Source organism: Fonsecaea pedrosoi (assembly GCF_000835455.1).
Source record: "Fonsecaea pedrosoi CBS 271.37 unplaced genomic scaffold supercont1.1, whole genome shotgun sequence".
Lineage (NCBI taxonomy): Eukaryota > Fungi > Ascomycota > Eurotiomycetes > Chaetothyriales > Herpotrichiellaceae > Fonsecaea > Fonsecaea pedrosoi.
The window spans coordinates 4,930,644-4,951,147 of NW_013550615.1; the positions used below are offsets into that span (position 1 = coordinate 4,930,644).

At 52.3% G+C, this 20,504-nt stretch overlaps 9 protein-coding genes across 9 annotated transcripts; 5 read left to right on the forward strand and 4 right to left on the reverse strand.

Moving 5' to 3' along the window:
• Window positions 1-53: 53 nt before the first annotated feature.
• On the forward strand, window positions 54-926 carry Z517_01795 (uncharacterized protein; the record flags this gene model as incomplete). Its single annotated transcript, XM_013434753.1, has 2 exons — window positions 54-379; window positions 428-926. The coding sequence occupies 2 exons, from the start codon at window positions 54-56 to the stop codon at window positions 924-926; spliced, it is 825 nt and encodes a 274-aa protein (XP_013290207.1).
• Window positions 927-1,736: 810 nt separating this feature from the next.
• Z517_01796 (uncharacterized protein) lies at window positions 1,737-3,585 on the forward strand (the record flags this gene model as incomplete). The annotated part of the gene is made up of 6 exons (XM_013434754.1): window positions 1,737-1,833; window positions 1,908-2,653; window positions 2,711-2,730; window positions 2,778-3,090; window positions 3,146-3,174; window positions 3,264-3,585. 6 exons carry the CDS (start codon window positions 1,737-1,739, stop codon window positions 3,583-3,585), a joined length of 1,527 nt encoding a protein of 508 aa, XP_013290208.1.
• A 797-nt stretch (window positions 3,586-4,382) lies between these two features.
• Z517_01797 (uncharacterized protein) lies at window positions 4,383-5,503 on the forward strand (the record flags this gene model as incomplete). Its single annotated transcript, XM_013434755.1, has 2 exons — window positions 4,383-4,947; window positions 5,019-5,503. The coding sequence occupies 2 exons, from the start codon at window positions 4,383-4,385 to the stop codon at window positions 5,501-5,503; spliced, it is 1,050 nt and encodes a 349-aa protein (XP_013290209.1).
• Window positions 5,504-5,681: 178 nt separating this feature from the next.
• On the reverse strand, window positions 5,682-6,584 carry Z517_01798 (uncharacterized protein; the record flags this gene model as incomplete). Its single annotated transcript, XM_013434756.1, has 1 exon — window positions 5,682-6,584. The coding sequence occupies one exon, from the start codon at window positions 6,582-6,584 to the stop codon at window positions 5,682-5,684; it is 903 nt and encodes a 300-aa protein (XP_013290210.1).
• A 906-nt stretch (window positions 6,585-7,490) lies between these two features.
• Window positions 7,491-8,626, reverse strand: Z517_01799 (uncharacterized protein; the record flags this gene model as incomplete). The annotated part of the gene is made up of 2 exons (XM_013434757.1): window positions 7,491-8,195; window positions 8,294-8,626. 2 exons carry the CDS (start codon window positions 8,624-8,626, stop codon window positions 7,491-7,493), a joined length of 1,038 nt encoding a protein of 345 aa, XP_013290211.1.
• Window positions 8,627-10,357: 1,731 nt separating this feature from the next.
• Z517_01800 (uncharacterized protein) lies at window positions 10,358-12,463 on the forward strand (the record flags this gene model as incomplete). Its single annotated transcript, XM_013434758.1, has 1 exon — window positions 10,358-12,463. The coding sequence occupies one exon, from the start codon at window positions 10,358-10,360 to the stop codon at window positions 12,461-12,463; it is 2,106 nt and encodes a 701-aa protein (XP_013290212.1).
• Window positions 12,464-13,509: 1,046 nt separating this feature from the next.
• Window positions 13,510-15,365, reverse strand: Z517_01801 (uncharacterized protein; the record flags this gene model as incomplete). Its single annotated transcript, XM_013434759.1, has 2 exons — window positions 13,510-15,097; window positions 15,157-15,365. 2 exons carry the CDS (start codon window positions 15,363-15,365, stop codon window positions 13,510-13,512), a joined length of 1,797 nt encoding a protein of 598 aa, XP_013290213.1.
• A 521-nt stretch (window positions 15,366-15,886) lies between these two features.
• Z517_01802 (uncharacterized protein) lies at window positions 15,887-18,648 on the reverse strand (the record flags this gene model as incomplete). Its single annotated transcript, XM_013434760.1, has 2 exons — window positions 15,887-15,913; window positions 15,964-18,648. The coding sequence occupies 2 exons, from the start codon at window positions 18,646-18,648 to the stop codon at window positions 15,887-15,889; spliced, it is 2,712 nt and encodes a 903-aa protein (XP_013290214.1).
• Window positions 18,649-19,068: 420 nt separating this feature from the next.
• Window positions 19,069-20,233, forward strand: Z517_01803 (uncharacterized protein; the record flags this gene model as incomplete). The annotated part of the gene is made up of 3 exons (XM_013434761.1): window positions 19,069-19,553; window positions 19,603-19,899; window positions 19,978-20,233. 3 exons carry the CDS (start codon window positions 19,069-19,071, stop codon window positions 20,231-20,233), a joined length of 1,038 nt encoding a protein of 345 aa, XP_013290215.1.
• Between the last annotated feature and the right edge of the window lie 271 nt (window positions 20,234-20,504).

Consider the following 20,504-nt stretch of genomic DNA (forward strand, 5'->3'; position numbering starts at 1 on the left):
TGTCGATTTCTTATTCTGCCTTCACCTTTTCGTACTAGACCAAAGTAGTCAACATGACACAACGCGTGGCTTTCATCACTGGAGGAAGTGGTGGCATTGGACAAGCCACTGCTCACAAACTTGCAAGCCGTGGCATATGGGTTGTGATAACTGATATGGACGAAAAAGAAGGCACCAAAGTGGCGGACGAGGTGGCCAAGAAGTGGAATGTCAAGACCAAGTTCATCAAGCTCGATGTCACTCAGGAACAACAGGTCAAAGACGCCATAGCCTCGGCGTTGGAGTGGACTGGTCGTCTTGACTATGCGGCCAACTGTGCAGGAATATGCGAATCCATCTGGGCTGAAGAGGAAAGCATTAGTGTCGAGCTCTTTGATAGGTACGTGCAAGACTGATGCTCATTTGTCACATTGCTGACCCTTTTTAGAACGCATGCCATCAACACCAAGGGCCTGTGGTTGTGCCAGAAACACCAGGCGTTACAAATGAGGTCACAGGAGCCTCGTCCCATCTCATTTGAACCATCGCCCCAACACACTATCCCCGGACAACGTGGTGCCATTGTCAACGTCGTCTCTATTTCCGGACTCCAGGCTGCTGGTTTGGCTGCATACACGCCCTCGAAATATGCAGCTATCGGAGTGACGAAAAATGGAGCGAAATTCTACGGACCAGATGGAATCCGAGTCAATGCCGTGTGTCCCGGTTGGACTTTGACCAAGATGATCGAGAAGTCGATGGGCGCCGAAGGGACTATTGGGGCAAAGGAGAACGAAGAGTCGCCAGTCAGTAAAGCCATTGCCTTGCGAAGAATGGCATTTGCTCAGGAGCAAGCAAATGTCGTGAGCTTTCTGTTGAGTGACGAGAGCAGCTATATGAATGGATCGCTGGTGGTGAATGATGGAGGGTTCCACGACATCCGGTGAAGGACAGCCAGGTTTTGTGTGATATGATCCAATATAGACTTACTTCTGTACACCTTGTTTTGGTATAGACATCGCCATGGATATGTAGACTGGACCTCTCTCGCAAGGTTGAATGAGTGGAAGGGTAGATTAGACAAGACTCAAAGAAGCATTTACTGGCGCTTTGCCTTGTTGAACTTGGTGCCAACTCTCTTTTCCCCTGACCTCGTATACAGGTACAACCAAGACTTGTGGTTGAGCAATGGCTATACCCAGCTATACAGACTCGGCACATCGGACCCGCCGTAGCCTGGGACTAGTACGAGACAAGGGAATATACAACATCCCAAGACTGACAATGATCAACCTCGCTCAACGCCGCTCAACGCTCCTCTCGGGGATGTAGCGGGTTTTGACATGCACTATTTGTGCTATTCTTACTGATTATGACTCTCAGAATTTCGAGTCAGTTGTTCAATGTCTGTCACGGGACTTGAATTTATTGCCTCCCCGGACGGTGCTTTCCACACACTCCACAACGTTGGACACAGCATCCACAATTCCCCCCACAGACACGGCATTCCTGCTTATTGCGCTGGTCGATACTGAAGAACTTTCTCCAGCACGCGGTACCCACAAGTGGAGAGAATATGTTCCCCCATCCCACGGAATTGTCTCCATGGGAAGGCGAGTTTGTGTCTGTCGCCGATCTGATCACCTGTTTATATCCCAGCGGATACCCCGTCGTCGTCGCTATGATTTCTCAGGATTCCTATACAGATTCCTGTACACACGCAATCTCCATCATCACTTGAACAATTCCCTAGCAACATGTCGAACTTCAATCGAGGTTACGCTGGAAAGCTCCAAGGATTCTGGCTTCAAGCAGCCATCACCTTGTGCGCAGCCTGGGCCTTCACTCTTTTCGGTACCGTTGATCCCAGTCCCAGTTCCAATTCCAATAGGAGGCCATGAACTCGCTGCTAACAGTCGTCCTCCTAGGATACGACCAAGGTGTCCTCGGCGGTCTCATTGCCCTGCCTAATTTCCTGTCGGCTAACAACATCGGTGTCCATGATGCGGATCTCCAAGGCACAGTCGTGGCCATCTACGATATCGGTTGTCTGAGTGGATGCATCATCTGTGGTTTTGTTGGCCAGATGCTCGGTCGCCGCCTGTTTATCGTCATTGGGGGACTTCTGATCTGTCTCGGAGCTGGGCTGCAGGCTGGGGCGCAGGGTACCTCGTATCTGATCTCTGGACGTGTCGTTGGAGGTCTTGGAATGGGCATCATCACCGTCATGGTGCCGGTCTGGGTCGCCGAGACGGCCAAAGCAGCGACTCGAGGCGCCTTGATCGCGACTCAGCTATCAATCGTCATCCTGGGCCTCACCATCGCCTACTGGTTCGACTACGGCATGATTCGCAACCATCCCGATACCGAGGCCGTCTGGCGTTTGCCCATCGCTTTCCAAGTGGTCTTCATCCTGTTGACCTTTGCCATGATCTTCTTCCTCCCGGAGTCGCCCCGTTACCTCTACGCCAAAGGCCAGACTGCCGACGCCGACGATGTCATGTCTCGTATCTACTCGGTCCCGGTTGACAGCGAGGAGGTATCCAAGCACCGTTGCGATGTGTTTGCGGCCCTGGAAGCCGAGAAGGAGTACAACTTCAATTTCAAGAACCTCTTCTACGATGATTCGCCGGTGAACACAACCTGGCGGCTGTGGCTTGGTGTTTTGGTTCAGGTGAGCAATACCGCCACTCCTGACTGTGAGGAGAGTGGTCAAACTAACATCCGGTAGTTCTTTCAACAAATGGACGGGTGAGTGGTATCAGAACTGCTACTAACTCCAACTAACTGGTGCAAAGCAACAACATCGTCTCATACTACGCGACCTTTCTCTTCATCAATTCTCTCGGCATGTCGCAAAACCAGGCTGCCATCACGAGTGGTGGTGTCACACTACTCTTCCTCGGTGGGACTGCGACTACCATATACACAATGGAGAGATTCGGCCGACGATCAGTCATGCTATGGGGAGCCGTTTTCTGCTCTTTGTTCATGATCCTATTCACCATCGGACTCGCTGTCAACAACGACTCTTCCAACAAGCTTGCTGTTGTCAGCATCTTCCTGTTTGAGTTTGTGTTTGGTGCCTCGTGGTGCGGTGCGCCATGGATTGTAAGTTACTCACCAGAGTCTGAAGAGGGACATGACTAACTATTGGTCTCTTTAGTACGTACCTGAGATAGCACCTCTCCATGTGTAAGTGACACTTCCCAAAATGCCCCCAGCTGCCATGATGATCGTCATGGTCGGAGACTCCTAGAACCAAACTGACCATTCATTTACAGTCGTCACATTGGCACCTCGATGGGCGTCTTCACGCAATGGATCATCACGTTCATCGTGGTCAAGTTTGGACCGAAGGGGATCCAGGCTTCCGGGTGGAAATTCTACCTGCTCTTCTGCGTCTTCAACGTCCTGGCCGTGCCGTTTGTCTACTTCTTCGTCAAGGAGACCAAGGGTCTGAGCTTGGAGGAGATCGACGTGCTCTTTGCGAAGAAGGAGTACAAGCACGTCTTGGAGGCAAGACTTCGGGGTGACGCAGAGGCGGGAGAAAAGGGTGCGGTCGAGAAGCAGGAGATTACCCATGAGACATTCGAGATGAAGTAGATGTACAGTGCGCACTGCAGCGGTGTTGTTAGAGGCATCATCCTCGAAGGAGAAGAGGAGGTTGAAGGACGACAATGATAGATTGCTAGAGGTTTAGAGTCCGGAGCCAGCCGCAGCTGCCAAAGACCAGACAGGCAGGACAAGTCAAGACAAGACAAGACAAGACAAGCCTTTAGAACTAACAGAGACACTTCCTGTAGATCAAGAAGGATAGCCTAGCACCTGATCGTCCATGGATAGGAAAAGTTGCGCTTCTAAGCTTTTCTTTCGATCATGAGTTGCATCACCTTCATCTTGGAGTCAACTGCGTCCGACTGCGCCCATGTTCTACCACTACCACCTCCACTACCACCACCAAAATCCAAGCTGTCCGTGCCTCGAAGCATCTACACACTCCACTCGGTGCATTTCGATTTTCTCTACCAAGCTACCCAGCTTCCATCTCTTCACCGATCGGATCGGATGCGGACAATGACTCATTTTCTGTACCTCACTCAGGGATTTGGCCCCCTGGCTAGTCGCTACATACTTAATTTGACCACCGCGAGCCGAGGAACATGGGCTGTGGCTGTGGGCTGTGAGCAACACATTGAGTCATTGTCATCAATCCTTTGATGGCACTGCGTGTGATGGACACATCATATATTGCATGGGATGGTATGCATACAATGGAGGGATGATATATCACGGCTCGCCAGAGTCGTGTTTCTCTTCCTCCTCCATCATTGGGCAAGCATTAAAGCAAATCGCCACATCACTATTGATATCAGCTCACAGATTGCACTCAAAGTCCTACCATGCTGATCCATAATAGCTCCTTGGCCGACGAGATCTACGCCCTCAACGCCATCTACGGTGAGGGTCAGTTTGTCGCAACCTATTCCGATGCGCACCACACGACCGTGTCAATGCGACTTCCTGGGCTCAGCTATTCATTCCTGCTCCATGTTCTGGACAACTATCCTCAATCGCCTCCGAAGGTACTCGGAGTCGACAACCTCGTGGAGAGCTTGAAGCAGGAAGTCCAACAAAATGCCGTCTACTTGGGAGCGTGTGTCCAGGCCGTCCACTCGTGCGAAACTGTGTGTCTATACGATGCCATCGAGGAGTTCCAGACTGTTTACACAGTCCTGCAAGCGCATACTCGTCAATCTCGAGACCCGAGAGAGGACGCGCAACTGAATTCGGCTAAAAGAGCCATCATACTGAAAGATTTGGCAGCCCGAGCCAGGGCGAAGGCGTCTGCAGGAGGCCACGAAAGCATCACCACGGATTCACGGTTCGATGTAGTCGACTGTGTTGTTTGTATGGACGCTTTCTTCAGAGTCGACGTCGTGAGCTTGGAGTGCCGTCATTTATTCTGTCGGGATTGTCTTCACGGCACGCTTAGGCCACCACCTTTGGATTTCGGAGTCTGGACTAACTGAGTACAGATGGTGCCCGGAACATGTTCAAGACGAGAAGCGAGATCAAGTGCTGCGGGCAGAGTGTACCACTCAAAGTGATTCGCGAGCATGGCGGCCTCGACGCAGAGGCTGTTGACGTCCTCGCCCACTGGCTTGAGGAAGTCCACGCCCCGAACCCGGTATATTGCCCGTGGGAAGACTGCCTGGCGCACATTCCGAGTTTTTGGGTCAAGGGAGACTACGTCAAATGCCCTTTCTGTAAGAAGAGGATGTGTATGGGCTGCAGGGGAAAGGAACACAGCGGGTTATGCATGCGAGACAAGAAGCTAGAGAGGCTCATCAAGAGACAGAAATGGAAGTTCTGCCCCGACTGTGGGCATCTCGTCGAAAGGAAGGAAGGATGCAACCATATGACCTGCGTTTGCTCCTCCGAGTTCTGCTATCGATGCGGAAAGACTTGGGAGAGGAGCGGACCGACCTGCGACTGTGGGTTCTTTCGACCACTTGATTGAAAGGGACAACTGACCCAGGACTCCCTCATGTATTACCAATTCGAGATATGGAGTCATGTTTTGGGCCCTGCCTTGATGGTCGTCGTGCACCAGCATGTCACAAGGCAGCCTCGTTTTCCCAAGTACGACTCTCTCGCACCTTACAGACTATGGACGACCGCCAACTCGCCGACACAGTCTAGGCACGACTCCCGTATTCATTCCAAAAAATATCCATGGCTTCCGAGAATGATTTGGTCGGCAGATCTAACAGCGGATTTCCAAACCCGGGCCTCCCTTCATACTGATTACCCTGTGCGAAGGTGCCAAAGGTCAACTTTGGCAGCGCGCTGTTGTCGCCATTCCTGACCTCCTGCTTCCCTTGTTCTAGCCACGGGCCGTGCTCGACGTTTTCTACCTGCCACCCGGGCATCTTCTGCTGCACCGCATCCAACATTTCCTTTTGGTTGGTCCTGAAATCCTGGACCAGCAAAATCCGATTTTTGGAGACGTCAGGCTTCTCGATCGCCTTGACCACGGCCAAAGCGACGGTATCCATGGTTGTGGCGACGAATTTGGGCTCACCACCGTCTATCAAAACGGTTTTCTTCTGGTCGAAGTGCAGCTGGAAGAAGCCAGAGATGAGGCCCATCTCAAAGAAGGCGTTGCAGCAAACACTGGTCCACTCGAGGCCCGTGTCTTGCTTGGAGATCAGGTAATCGCGAACGTCGTGCTTGATCTTGAACATCTCCCGCAACTGGAGCAGCCAGTCCGGCAAGTCGTCCAGGCCGAACTCGGTGGGGAAATACCGCTTCACTTTTGCGGCGATGCAGGCGTCGATGAACCTGTACTGCTGGTGCATGCCCATCATGGAGATGGCGGAGATGACAACGTCGACATCCTTGAAGGCGTCTGTGAGCTCGGCGACCGGATAGTCGTCAGCGACGCGGGTGACGGTGACGGTATCGGGGAATTTTGCGGGGGAAGAATGGCGTGTTAAGACCGTGACCTGGAAGTTTTGTGAAGAGGCCAACAGGTGTTTGAGGATCAGAGTACCTAAATTGCCGGAGCCGCCGATGAGACAGATTCGTCGAAAGGCCATGATTGTGAAATGAGAAGCGGGAGCGAGCCCTTTGAGGTGCACGAGCTTGATGTGACTGACTATGATACTGATATCGCCAGTCGTAGAGGAAAGGATGTAACTACTTGTATATATCGTACTTTCGTAGGGGTCTTTACCTACAGTAGATAGATCCGTTTGAGGGCACGGGGGTTACCTGAAAGAGAGCTCTTTGACGTCGTTTTTTCCCCCTTTCCTCCTGTTCGTGCTACTCCACCCCGTCTATGGTAATTCTTCTCTGCTTCTTCGGCAGATTGAATCTTGGGGCATTTCCGGATGTGGAACGTGGAGCGTGGGGCAAGTTCTTGAGAAAAGAATAAGGGTCTGACAGAAAGACTTTTTTGCGGGGAAGGCATGTCTCACTACTACCACCACCACCACCAAGCACGCAGGTGGCAGAGCATGTGGAAAGGCACGGGATAATGCATGATAGACCGTGTTAGACAATAAATAATTAACCCTACCTTTCTTCATCTTCACCTTCACCTTGACCTTGACTTTGACCTTGAGCATCCCCTTTGCTCTCGCCATTATACCTCGTATCTGATCCCCGAATAGTGCCCAGGATGCTCGATATGTTGGGAGGCCATTCAACGTGAGTTAGAAAAAATCCCCCAAGGATAAGGGCCCATCATCCCTCGATTTATCCTTTTGTCTTTGTGTTTTTTTTTTTTTTAAAATCTGTTTATTCGACGGATTGTCTACCTGTACCATTACTGTTCCCTGATCAGGTGAGTACCTCTGTCTTTATGATTCAGGGCACGCGGAGTGGTACAAAATGAAATCCTTGCAATGAGATGTGACATTACTACGGTTGCCAGTTATACGAGGTATACACTCGGTATTAGGTAGGTAGACTTGATGTGTCTGTCTCTGCATTTTGTGGCGTTACATTTCCACCTTAGGTTGATCGGGCTGCATCTGTACTTTCATGGCCTCGTCGCCGTCGCCGCCGCTTCTACCAAACTCGACACCAGATCTCTTCATCTGCACTCGCTGCTCCGCCAGTGCGTTGATCCACTGCCCGAGCCGCCATCCAGCTTTGGCCACCTGTTCCTCCACAATTGGCACTGCGCCCCTGTAGTAGGCGTCAGACAGGTCGTCGGGCCCCCTCCACTCCCAGTTGCAGCACGTCTCACAGGGGTCTGGGCCGAGATTGATCCCGACGTCCTTGAGCACATAGGTGCAGATGAAGGCGTTGGCCTCGGACGCCCAAGCCAGTGCGCACTCCTGCGCCTTCGTGATGTCGGTGCACTGGTCCGACACGTCTACGCCGCCCCTCCCAACGTCGAGCCGCTTCTTCAAATCCGCCGCCCACTTGACCGAGAGCTGCTTGTCATATTCGTTGTCCGGGTCCGCGTCGCGCGGCTTCTTGTACCCGCGCAACTTCTGGATGATCAGCTTGTCCCACACCTGGTGCAGATCCTCTTTCCCCGAGTCCGCCGCGCCCCATTGAACCATCAACTTCGTGCCCCCGCGGCATTTCTGCTCCGTGTGTAAAGGCTGCGTGATGTCGCCGAGGAAATGCAATAGGAATTTGAGGGCGTTGCTCTGATCTCCTAGCTTCAACCGTGGATTGTTGACTTGTTTGGTCTTTTGACAACCCGTCACCATGGGCCATAGAGCGTCAGCTTACACACCATAGTCTTTTTTAGGATAATATCAATGTAAGGTATGGGCAACTCTCTCACCATGTTTGCAATGGCCGTCACGATACATTTCTTGTCAGGATCACAGTCGGCGTTGAAGTTGACCTTGCATTTCTTGGGCGGGTTGTCCTTTGCGTCGATATAGTGCCACGGCTTGGACCAGGGCATCCTGGTCTGCGTCGCCCAGTCATCGGCCCAGACCGCGCCGTCGGAGATGTCGAATGACTCGGTCGGGTGCACGAGCTCGTCAAACAGGTTCTCTGCTTCCGGGGTGAAGTACATCTGAGCGAGGTATCCGACGGTGCGGTGTCCGAGTTCGCCCCATGAGAAAGCCTTGCTCGCCACACAAAGGAGGATGAGAAGGCGAGCCTTCATCGTGAGGTTCGCGACGTCAGTAGAAGTGCTGTTTCTGTGTCTTGAGCGCAATGATACGCAGGTACCCAACTACCAGACGTCAAGGTAGAAGCAGTGCTGGAGAACAAGAACTGGCTTCTACCCCGGAATAAATAGCGAATGGACAAGGAACGAGCATGTGCCACTGGACCTCAGAGCTGAAAGCTTCTGTCTCTTGCACTCTCACCCACCACATCCACATGCTGAGAGTCCGTGCTAGAGCTGCTGCTGTGCATTGGTTGTAGAGATTCGAGTTACACAAAGGATGGGGGAGGGGAGGGAATACGAGCAGTGAGCGTCAGGAACACGAAGACAGACGCGGGTGCGTACAGTTCAGCTCCTCCGAGATACATGTAGCCAGCCAGCCACCACTTTTGAAGAGCGGAACGGCATCCAGACCATGGTTGTTTGCAAGTGTACATGCTCGATGCTCTATCGCGTGGGTGTTCGTGGACAATCCGTGACCTGCCTGTCAGCGAGAAACGATGCCTTTTGAATGTCCTAGGGGGTTGACTCTGTAGCACTCTAAGGCTGTCATGGAAATTCTCGCGTACTTTGTTTGTGTCTGTATGCAGGAGCTGAACCACCTTGACGAACACGAATACGAACGCAGAGGTGGGACGGGGCTCGGCATGGATCCTGAGCATTCAGACAACGCGACATACAAATGGTGTCTCCTAGCAGGCACCGCTTCTTGATATGACATGACCAATCTGTCTGGCGGAGCAGCACCGAGGTCATTCCTTTTCGAGATGGGCCATGCCACCGGCTGGTAGATTGACCTGGTGACAAAAGGGGTACAGCCTTGTGCGGAGTCCAGGGGGCACAAGGCTGGAGGGATGGATAGCATGAAGAGTGTTTGAGCCACACGGTTGACTTGGACCTGATGCGAAATGCCTCGTAGATTCCGTCAATGATAGACAGCTACAATTGCAGTGAGGTGTCGGAGACACGTCTTAAGGCCTGCACTCAACTGAAAATCCAACACCTGAAGCATGCCCGCTACAATGTTTTGGCACGTTTCGGGTTTCAGATTGCCACGCATCCGTGCCCACCAGATCAACATTGCCATTTGGGGTATAGGGGCAAGTTCCTCTTGACTGTGAGGAGTTGCATCTCACGTCAGAGCAGGTATCAATCTTTCTCAGTGCTTGCGCAATGTATCGTTGTCACTAGGGCCTCCACTAAAGCTGTGGTTCTGTCGAGACAAGGCTGCGGAGTTCCGTGAGAGGCTTTGGTCGTGACTTTGTGCTGGGAGAAGTAGTCTTTGAGGCGTCATGCCAGACAAACAAGTTTACAGAATCACAATCAACAGCTGGAAACTCGTCTAGGTATCCGCTCTATGAAAGACCGCAGCGCAGTCTCTCATTGACCTATTTGGGCAGGATGCTCACGTGCAGGTCATGGTCACGGTCATGGTCACGGTCACGTGCTGTTTCGGCCCCCATGCCCCTTTCGCCACAATCCCATGAGGCATGGCACAGCTATGGCAGGCCAACCGACATGCTGCGCAACGCCGCGTGCCTCGTACTCCCTCCATACTTTGCTTTTCGTGCTCCATGTCGCATGTCGCTCACTTGTATTCCCAAAAGTCTTGTCTTCTCACCTGTCCGCTCGCTTTCAGTCATGCCCATTCTGACATGACTACGACATTCTCTTGTCCCGCCCTACACTCCATTCAAGGCGACAATACCAGTATTTTGACTTGCAGCCATGAGTGAGGATCCTTCCTTTGTCACTCTGACGCTCCAGCAGCGTATCGCCGCCTTGAATGCTGCCCATATTGGCCGAATACCTGGGGAGCCACCCCGACCCTCGCCGCGCCCCCCTCCTCCTGTCCCTTACAGACGTCCCCCTCTGGTCAAACAGAACACCATCAACAACCCGCCTGAACACCTCAATGGTTCAGTTACCGACTCGAGACCAGGTAATCAGCCTGCTCCTCCACCTGCGGCGAGAAAACAGCCTCCGCCCCTTCCTTGTCGAAATCCCCCGCTCGAAGAACAGAGGCGAGGCTCGGTGACATCGATCAACTCTAGTGGTACGAGTGACACCGCCTCTTCAAAAGCCACAACCACTCGTACCAAGTCTACAGACTCGACCAGCCGGATCAAAGCACCGGCATGGGGCGAGTGCGAACTCCCTTCCCTACCTCCTCGGAGTGGTAATACACCTGTGGTCTCTAGAAAGCACTCGGAGGATCTTCCCAAATATGTCAGTCGAGTTCCATCAAGCACAACACTCGTCACTTCAGCCACCACTACGGAAGCAAAACCTGCACCTCCTCCGCGCCCATCTCTTCCGCCGAGACGCCCTTCCCGGAAACATGAGGCTGAACACCGGGAGCATGTGGCCGAGACTCTAAGGAAGATGCCTCCCGTACCCTCGGTCGAATCAATAGAAAAGGCAAAAAAGGCGGCGTTCTTCTACAACACCCCCAAAGAACAACCATACCACCAGGAACCTGTCCCAGTCATGGAACCAATTCAGCAGCCACTGAAAGAACCTGTGTCACTACCTCTTCGAGGACAACCAGGCCCAATGTTAGCCAAGGAGCACGTCCCTGTCTCATTGGGAGAGACCATAAATGGTTACTTGAAAGATGTCCAGGCGGCTCCGCCACCCGTCCCAAAGTTCTCTCGACCAGATCTTTCTGCCATACAGGCGACTAAGCCCAAATTTGCTCCGAGCACTCCTCCAGTGCATGGCAGTCCTCAGGCTGCGTCCAGTGTCTGTCTAGTCTGCCGAGACTTCTCTGGCCCCGATACCCAAGCCACTCTGTTCCCTAGGACTCAGGTCACCTCGTTACAGGTTTTAGCCCATCAGCTAACCTCCCCATTTCCATCTCCTACCGACAAGGCACGGGCAATTTTCACCTGGCTACACCACAACATTGCCTATGACGTTGTTAGCTTCTTTAATAACAACGTACGAGGATCAACGCCACAATCAACCCTGCAAAGTGGCCTGGCAGTTTGTGAAGGCTATGCTGCGCTTTTCGCAAATCTTGCCACCTATGCTGGCCTCGAATCTGTCGTTATCTCAGGTCATGGCAAAGGCTATGGTTTCAATGCCCTCCCACCTGGGGCTCCTCTTCCCCCTTACAATGCAGGTCATGCATGGAACGCTGTGAAGATTGACGATGGAGAATGGAAACTTATCGACACGTGCTGGGGTGCAGGCTATGTCCAAGGTGCAGGTCGCCCCTACGTGGCTAAATTTAACCCGGATTTCTTCACCATGTCGAATGAAGAATTTGCGATCAAGCATTTCCCGGGCAATAAAGATCAGTTTTTCCTACCTGGGGGACGACGCATGAGTTGGGAAGAGTATATCGTGATTGACCCTGCCTGCTGGCCAGACATGGTTGAAGGACCGACAATTTTTACAAATGCAAAGGAAGACTACTCGATTGGCGAGAAGTCAGTGTTTCCGCGAGCGAGGAAAATCAGCGTACGTCAGCCCGATAGTGTCCGATTTCAGTTCGGTCTCAGATGTGCGCACTGGACATTGGAACGACATACGCAAAAAGGACCACCCCCTGTATTCATTGTCTCGATTAATGGTGTTGATGGGCGAGACAAGGATCTTGTTCCCATGGACTACTATCCCGGCCCCACGGGACAGGGTGGTGATATATGGGCGGTCGATATCCCAGCCCGCCAGCTGGGTGCACCTGGCCAGACCATCACGCTGTTTGCAGTCACGACCTTTGGCAACAGGCAGGATGCTCGAGGTCTCACAGTGATGGAGTTTCGCGAGGGCAAAGGCAGAGTTGGGATGGGATTTACCGGCGTCGCAGCCTGGGACTTGGTTTGACATGCCACTCTTTTTGGTTGCAAGATACTATGGTTGGTCCGCATTATCAGCATGGCGCTTGGAAAGTTAGCACCGGCTGCAGAGAGACGCTGAGGAACCGTGCCTGTAAACCGTCTACGGTTTGGTTTCGCATTTGGATTCACGAATGGAAGGCAAGTCCTGGATCACATTGGAAACTCCCCACCTGCATCGAGATTAATGGTGTTGATCTCGTGGGTACGAGACCAATCAGGGACGAAGAAAGAAGAAACGTCCAAATCTTCAATCCAATCATGAAATGTGTTTGAGTGAGAGTGGGAGAGAAACAGGACAAAGGCACCAAAAGGAACGATGGTGCCAATATTAATGATAATGAAACCCCGACCAACATAAAGATACCCCATGTAGAGGTGTGTGTGTGTGTGTGTGGAGTGTGTGAAAAAGGAAGACTTTTGAACCGTAAGGGACTCTCTTTTCAATGACCGACCCAAAAGAACAATCGCTTTTACTACAATATGCCGTGTATGTGTGTATGCGTGTGCGCGTATACTTCAAGTGTGTGTTACCTATGTATGTATGTATGTTCGTAGAACTAACTCCCCGAAAGAACACCACTGCCGCCGCCATCGCCATCACCGTCGCCAGAAAATGCAGACTACTACTACCTAAGTAGGTAGGAAGCAACGAACTCGCAAGTCAAAATGCATGTCCGATGCGTGCACGCTTGCTGAAGACAAGAAAAAAAACCCAAGGCTTTTCCGTGCAGTTCGAAGCAATGGAATTTTTCCATACCAAAGAAACCAATATCCCGCACAAGGGGGAGGTGCAGTTCCTCAAACTCAGCGGAGACGTATGTGAATGTCGCAGGGCTGTCTCGATAGAAGGGTGCCATCTTTGGCATCGTCCTCAGTCCGTCCCACTTCCTCTTGAGCTTCAATGCCTGCACGTTGTTTCCCCTTGACACGCCGACCATGTCGTCTGGTCCTCTCCGAATAAACGGTGACGGAGACATGCACATCAATCTTCACCTTGCCTTGTGGAACGTCAAGTCTAGATCCTGCCGCATGCTACACGACCACGTTTCGGCTTTTCCAAACCCTCCAAGCCACGCACCAGCAGCAGATCGCCAAACTCACACTCGCTGCGCAGCCCCACGCCCACGCCGCGAAGCACAAGTAGCCTCGGCATTCTCCATCCTCGAGATCCGGTGAATGCGCACTCCCTGCCGAATAGCCAGCAGAGTAAACGAGACTCCACACGGCAGCTCCCCCAGCAGGCATCATAGCTACAACCCCCCAATTCGTCGCAAAGTTTTCCACTCCCCATACTACAGAGATAATAATGGGCACGAGGCTGAAACATGCTCCGTAACCTAATCCCACCAGAGAAGACGAGAGTGGGAATAGACCAGGGTGCTGAAGCGTCAGCGCAGGAAGAGCGAGATTCAGAAACGCGAGGAGTAGGAGGAATGCTGAAGGTATGAGCAGAACAAGGCGAGAGAATTGGAATCGATTGGTAGGTGGGGAATCGGGGTTCGAGGGAGGAGCGAAGAGATCGGATAGTGAACCTGTGAAGAGCCGCGCAAAGGTGGATGCGAGGGCGACGATAGAGACGTGTGTGCTTGCGTGGCCCGCCGGAGGGTTTTTATTACCGTCACCATCGATATAGTTGTAATCTCTCGGCGTCAAAGTCGGTATGATGGTGCCGAGGTTGTTGATGTATGCTTCTCCAGGTCCTGTGAGCAGGAAAAACCCTGCGGCAAGAAGCCACATAGTTCGATCTGTCAGGAAAGTATGAGTCGCATGGTTGAGAAGCCAGTACTTCTTCTTGCGAAGGCGCCGGTCTTGGTCGCGCTTCTTGACGAGCTGGGATTCGGAGAGGTTCCGTTCGGCTTCCGAGTCCATGTCGTCGTCCGAATACGTGCCAGAGCCTTCGCCGGACTCCTCATCGTCTCCAATGGTACCATAGTTGATGGGGGTGGGAGCACGAGAAGTGTCGTGGTAGAATTCACTCTCGGCCAAGAGACCACTCCGTTCAAGGTTCTCCACGCCGTGATCAATGAGTTCTTCCTCATCCACGATCTGCAGCCCCAAGGTACCGAGAAGACCGACACCAATCAAGGTCCCAGCCAGAAAGATGAAGTATTTGAACACATCCACCTCTCCCTTGTGACCATTAGGCAGCTTTTCATATAACAAGTGCGCGCCAACCTGAGACTCCCACATGCCACTCAAGCCGAACGCCGCAATAGGAACGGCGAGCATGAAACCTCGGTATTTGGCGTTGGCAAAGTTCTTTGCGCAGGTAGCTACGGCAGAGAGGTACATGCAGCTGGTCCCTGCCCCGATCCCGACAAAGGCCAAGATCATCACGCCGAAAGGCCAACCGTGGCCTGGTTTGGTTGCGTCAGCGGGTGGGCCTGACTTGTATGTATAGGCAGCGAGGAGATACCCTGCGCCAAAGAGGACTGAGGAGAGAAGAGACAGAGGAGGTGGCGAGTAGCGATCGCATAGATATCCGAAGAGAGGGACTGGGAGGTACATTGCCAATTCGGCAGTAATGGAGACAGCATTGACTCGAAGTTGTGTGTAGTGCAAATCCTGAAGGAAACGAGCGCCGTAGAGGGAGAAAGAGGTGATTGACCCGGCACAAAGACTGTAGGTTAATCGTGAGCACTTGTATCATCCACAAGAACGGGTGTAAATATGTCATACCAACTGAGCACAGCGCACACAAAGCTCAGTACTCGAATCACCTCTCTCCGCATTGCTATACGATCTCGCTCAATGATCTCCTGGGCGACCTGGCCCATAAAATCAAAATCATCATCGTCAATTCGAGGACGCGAGCCTGACGTCCGCCGTCCACGTTTGCGATTGGCGTCGAAGTCGAGCGCAGCGATGCGAGGATCGGAGGGCGGCATCTTCTGAGCGGCCGCGGGTGAGTCGAGGCAACTGTGAGCCTCGTGTCCACAAGGCTTAACAATACAAGATAGAAATGAAGTGCGCAGTCATGATGCTGGGAGGCCCTCGAATCACCATCGCGACGCCATCATCAACACGTGGTGCGGTGCCAGCTCAACAAGACAAGGGGATGCAGGACAAAACGGGGGGATTGAACGAGGCCTGAGAAGAAGCGGTTCGGGACTTGGGATGAGCCAATGACCGATGACGCCATTCAAACACGCGACTGGAGCAAACGCAAAGCGGAAGACGGAAAAATATTAGTCCGTGAAGGCCCGTCTCAACCAAGGCAACAATGGAATGGGTGTTCGAGATGGCCCAACGACGACATACACTTTCTCTTCCTCCTGGTGTTTGTCCTCTTGCCCTGAGATTATCTATGGTACAGAAATCCTCTTCTGGATCCATCCAGGACCTTTCCCTCCGACTACCGCCAGGCCAATGGGTTGGATGCATGGATATCAAAGTCACAGCGTGCCCTCTATTTTGTGGACTCCCATTCCGGATTCTACACAATGTCAGTGATAAGAACGTGTCGATGCTTGGGGTATTACTGACCTTGCGCAAGATAACCAGTCCTTCCAACGTGCTGCTCAGGCATATGTATTCTTCGTCTTCCAGTTCTGCCCGCTCACCGTATGCCAACAAAACCGGCGTACTCTGAGTCTGCCACCCTGTAATGGTGCGTGGTCGTCCGGCTTGCCCCACAACATCCACTGCTTGACCGACACGCACGTTGACCGTAAGTGGCTTCAGCTCTTCGTCTAGAGTCACCAGGAATCTGGGATACATTGCTGTGACCAAGAAGTACAGAAGGTAATGTGCATCGGCGAGGATGAATTGTTTGGAATCGACAAGGGAGACAAGGACAGTGAGCAGACCCGCCGCGGCAACTCGTGACAGAACTTGTCGATCGGTGTGGAAGGGGTTGAGCGACATAGTGCCCTTGCCCATGTGGAGCAAACCCTGCGCGATTCGAACCATGAAGAGCGAGTTCTGGTCGCGATGATAGTAACTGGCTAGCTGCCTCAGCAGCTGTGCAAGACGTGCATTGTTTGTTCCTGCTCCGACCAAGCCCATCGCGAAGATGGCATTAACCGCAACGTCATTGTCGTTATCGTGGCTGTATCTTGATAGGGTATCATAGATCTTCATCTGAGGGTTACTGGGACTAATCAGGCCCATGGCGAGTGGCACAGCCTTCCGAATGTTGGCCTCACCGTAGTGCATCAAATGACCAAACTGGCGTAGGACCATCTCCTGCCCGACATCTTCACCCATGGCGATCAACGACAGACCGAGAACAGCATAGGATTGCACAAGCTGCTCGCCTGTAGTCTCATCCTTGTCTTCGATGTGGTCGTTGCAGATATGGAGGAGCTCCTGTAGCTTAAGCACGGCTCCAGTTCCAGCCCATGCACATACAGACGCTAGAGTAGCCGTTGGCATGGCCATGGGATGCTCAACTGCTTTGAGAATGTCCAGAATAACATCCACTTCCTCTTGCCGGCCGAAGTAGAGTAGCGCTAGTCCTAGAGCCATGAACCTCGCCCATTTATCCTTGAGCTGCTTTTGCCGGTCGTCGTCCATCATCTGGGTTGCTATTGCTTCGGCCACTTGGTGATTGGACGAACCCACGAAGATCATGCCAAGGGACACGGCAGCCATCGCAGACAGTTGTATCTCCGAGTTGCTGTCCTCGACAATAGGCAACAGAAAGTCCAGTAGATCTTCTCGATTCGATCCGGCATACGACAGTCCCAGACCCATAATGGCGGCCATTCGCGTCGAGGGTTTCGGGCTCTGGAGAACGTCGTCGTCGCTCAAGAGTGAAATGACAGGGTCGCCCTCCATTCGCACCCCGGAGTTGACAATACCGTACGCGAGAAGCGCACCCGCCTTGATTGGATCTTCGGATGACTGTTGGAATCTGTCGATGATGTCTAAGCTCCCTTCCACGTCCCATTGCATGAGCATGCCCAGTGATGCGGTGGTAGAGAGCATGCCATCGTCCTTGGTTTTCCATACCCACGGCCGCTGATCCCCTTCTACTAGCATCAGCCTGTCCGTACCAAACCCAGCATTGACAAAAGCGTTAACGAATGCGCTCGCTAGATTGTGTTTAGCTGAATCTGCAGCTGCGGAGCTACCCCGGCCACTTTCTAGGTGTGTCTTGTAGATATCTTCTGGCACCTTAGGCTCCAGGATGTTCAATTCTTTGGCGAGAGTCTTGAAGTGGTTCGGTAGTTGGGTGTTTCCGAGGCACTCGGCGATCTCTTGCTCATCCTTGGTCTCAGACGGCACATCTATCGATATTCTCTGCCGAGCAATCAGGAAGGCCAGCTGTTTTTTCAGTGCAACATCATCTGTCGATTCCAGGTCTTGTCGTATGAGCTCGTGGTCGTTCAGTCTAATTGCCAACACCATCGCTTGAGCAAGCTTGTTGTATTTGACATAGACATCGTGCGCGGTTTTGAGGAAAGCGACATCGTCGGGGTATGTAAGGAGATTGACCATGCTGACCATATACAGACACACTCGCGCAAAAGTATTCTCGTCCAAAAATCGGGGGATCTCTTCAATCATTTCGAGTTCGCTCAGTAAATCCACAGCGTCCGCTTCTGCGTTGTGACTCAGGAAATACGGCACCAAGGAGAGGGCAAGCTCCGTCAAGTCACCGACCTCTCGTTCGTCCGTCAGGCGATTCTGGTATTCTTGACCGATTTCCAGGGCGAGATGTCTAATGTATTCATGACCCCACGACCCCAGATCGTCCGATTTATTTGACAACAGCCGATATTTCAGTGTTTCCAATTTGTCCTCTTCTCCATAAGTCATACCCAGCACCGATAGCATATCGGCAAGAGAATCTTTGTCAGGACCAGCCGGCCATTTATCGTAAACAGCGGCGATTTCGTCATAATGAGGGCGCAGGAACTTGAGAGGTTTGGGGACGGCTGTCATGGAGGAGGTCGACGTTTTGATGAAGTTTTTGATGGCGTCAATCGAGGGCTTGTAGAGAGAGGAATCGTCTTCTTTTAATCTTTCAACCAGCATCTCGAGATCACTCTTGAGTTGTTGATCCTCTTCGCTCAGCTCTTCGACCACAGGCTCGTCATGCTTGCCATCTGCTTTCTTCTTGTCTCCTTGTTCTGCAGCGTGTTCACCGTTTGACACTGGTGCATCCTCTGCCTTGCCCTTGCCCTTCTCTGCGGCGGTGGGCTTCTTCTCGTCCTGCGCCATCTTGCACCTGGGCCTTTAGTGGCCAATAAGAGTTGAATGAAAACTGAGGTGCGCTGTCGATGAGGCTGTAGGCTGCGCGACGTGAGGAGATAGATGAGAGTCGTCTGAGTATTTCGAGGAGTAGAATCACGTTTGTTGCAGATACGAGCTGGAGAGGGTTGAGGCAGGGTAGTTCCAGGCGTCAAGGAGCTTACGGAATAGGTTGAAGGGTGAATTGGTGATCCACCAAAATAATGTTCGGCAGCGCGCCTCCGGGGCATCGATCTGGTGGACGAGGCTCAGTATCTCGGCGCACCTTCCCCGTCTACAGAATGCCTTCAGCTCGTCTCAAAAGTTCGTCGACAGACTACCTCCATTGACAGCGAAGTTTAGTGTGTCATCTCTCAACTGCGTCGCTTCTTGCGATCTTGAACTTGCACGATGCCTCGTGCTACAGCACCTCGGGCGAAGATACACGTCAAGCGAACTCCTCCAGTCCTTCTAACACACCGAGTTCGTCCCCAGGATGGCAACGGACCACGACTATGGAACGCAAAGCGACGCATTAAGACCAGCAAAGGTCTACCCTTTCTCCGAGCTCATGCCTTGGTCAGCAAAGAAAAACTACAGGAGTGGCAAAGGACTTCGTGGAACAAGCTCAATGCAGAAGAGCAGAAAGCATTTGCTCCCGTCTTCCGCGAAGACGGTTTAAACACAGAGTGGTGGAAGCTGGACAGAAAGAATCTCGAGAGGTTCATGGAAACCCACCCGAGCCTCCGTGAGGTCTCTAGTGATGTCAAGTCCTTCATTGCAGCTGGTTCAATAAACTTCGAGAAATCGACAATTCTTCGCATATTGATGGACCCTGCGCGATATTTTGCCCTTCCCCATAATGTTCCTCTCAGCATGCGGCGGCAGGTTTACTTGTAAGTTTGTCTAACTATCCCCAAGGGCTTCTCTAACAGCCTGTTGCAGCCCCGACCCCAAAGACGCCGTGGTCCTCATGCGTACGCCGCATCTGGGTCCCCGTTACGCCGCGTTTGATGTACCGCTCCACTTCAATAAAATCGATCTCAGAGCCTACCTGAAAGATGTCTATGCCGTGGATGTTCTCCACATTCGCAGCGTAGTGCTCCAACAGAAAGTCGAAAGAAAAGACGGCAGAAGCAAATATTCGCAAGGCAAATTGTTTCGTCCACCTAGCAAGAAGAAAATGACTTGTCTCCTGGCGAAACCGTTTGTGTATCCTGCAGAGCCAGAGGACCTGGAACCGTAAGCTAGCCATTTCCCATGAATGGTGGATATTGCTCTTGACCTGTGTCCATCTACTAACACCATTCTGCCACACAGATGGGAGCACGACCGATACTGGGAATCGATGAAAGCTATCGTGGAAAAGAACCGAGAAGAATCCGAGTGGGGTATGATGAACCCCGATCTCAAACACAGAAAGGCAATGGCCCTGCAAGCTCAGCAGCTACTGAAGGGAAAGATGAAATGGGCTCCGACGTGGCAGAATTTTGCCGACGATTGGCGCGCCATGCGAGGACTGGGGTCCAGTGCCAGCAATCAACAGCCATCTCAACCTGCGAACCCGTCTTCGTAACATTACTACAGGAATGGACGGACTCGAAGATTTGTACATTAACACGACACATTATGCGTTGTATAGCTACCAAGAACCGCTAGGGTTGTGAACATTCTACACCAACTTTGGGAGTTACGCGAACCACAAGCGCGCATGGGATTGAAGTGTGAGAAAGGGGCAAGGGATGATACACCATGCAGTACATCTGACCAGGTTTGAAAAGTTTTATAGGAAAGAGTGTTTGGCGCTCGCTGAACGAATCAATCCCCAAATTAACCCACTCCACGCT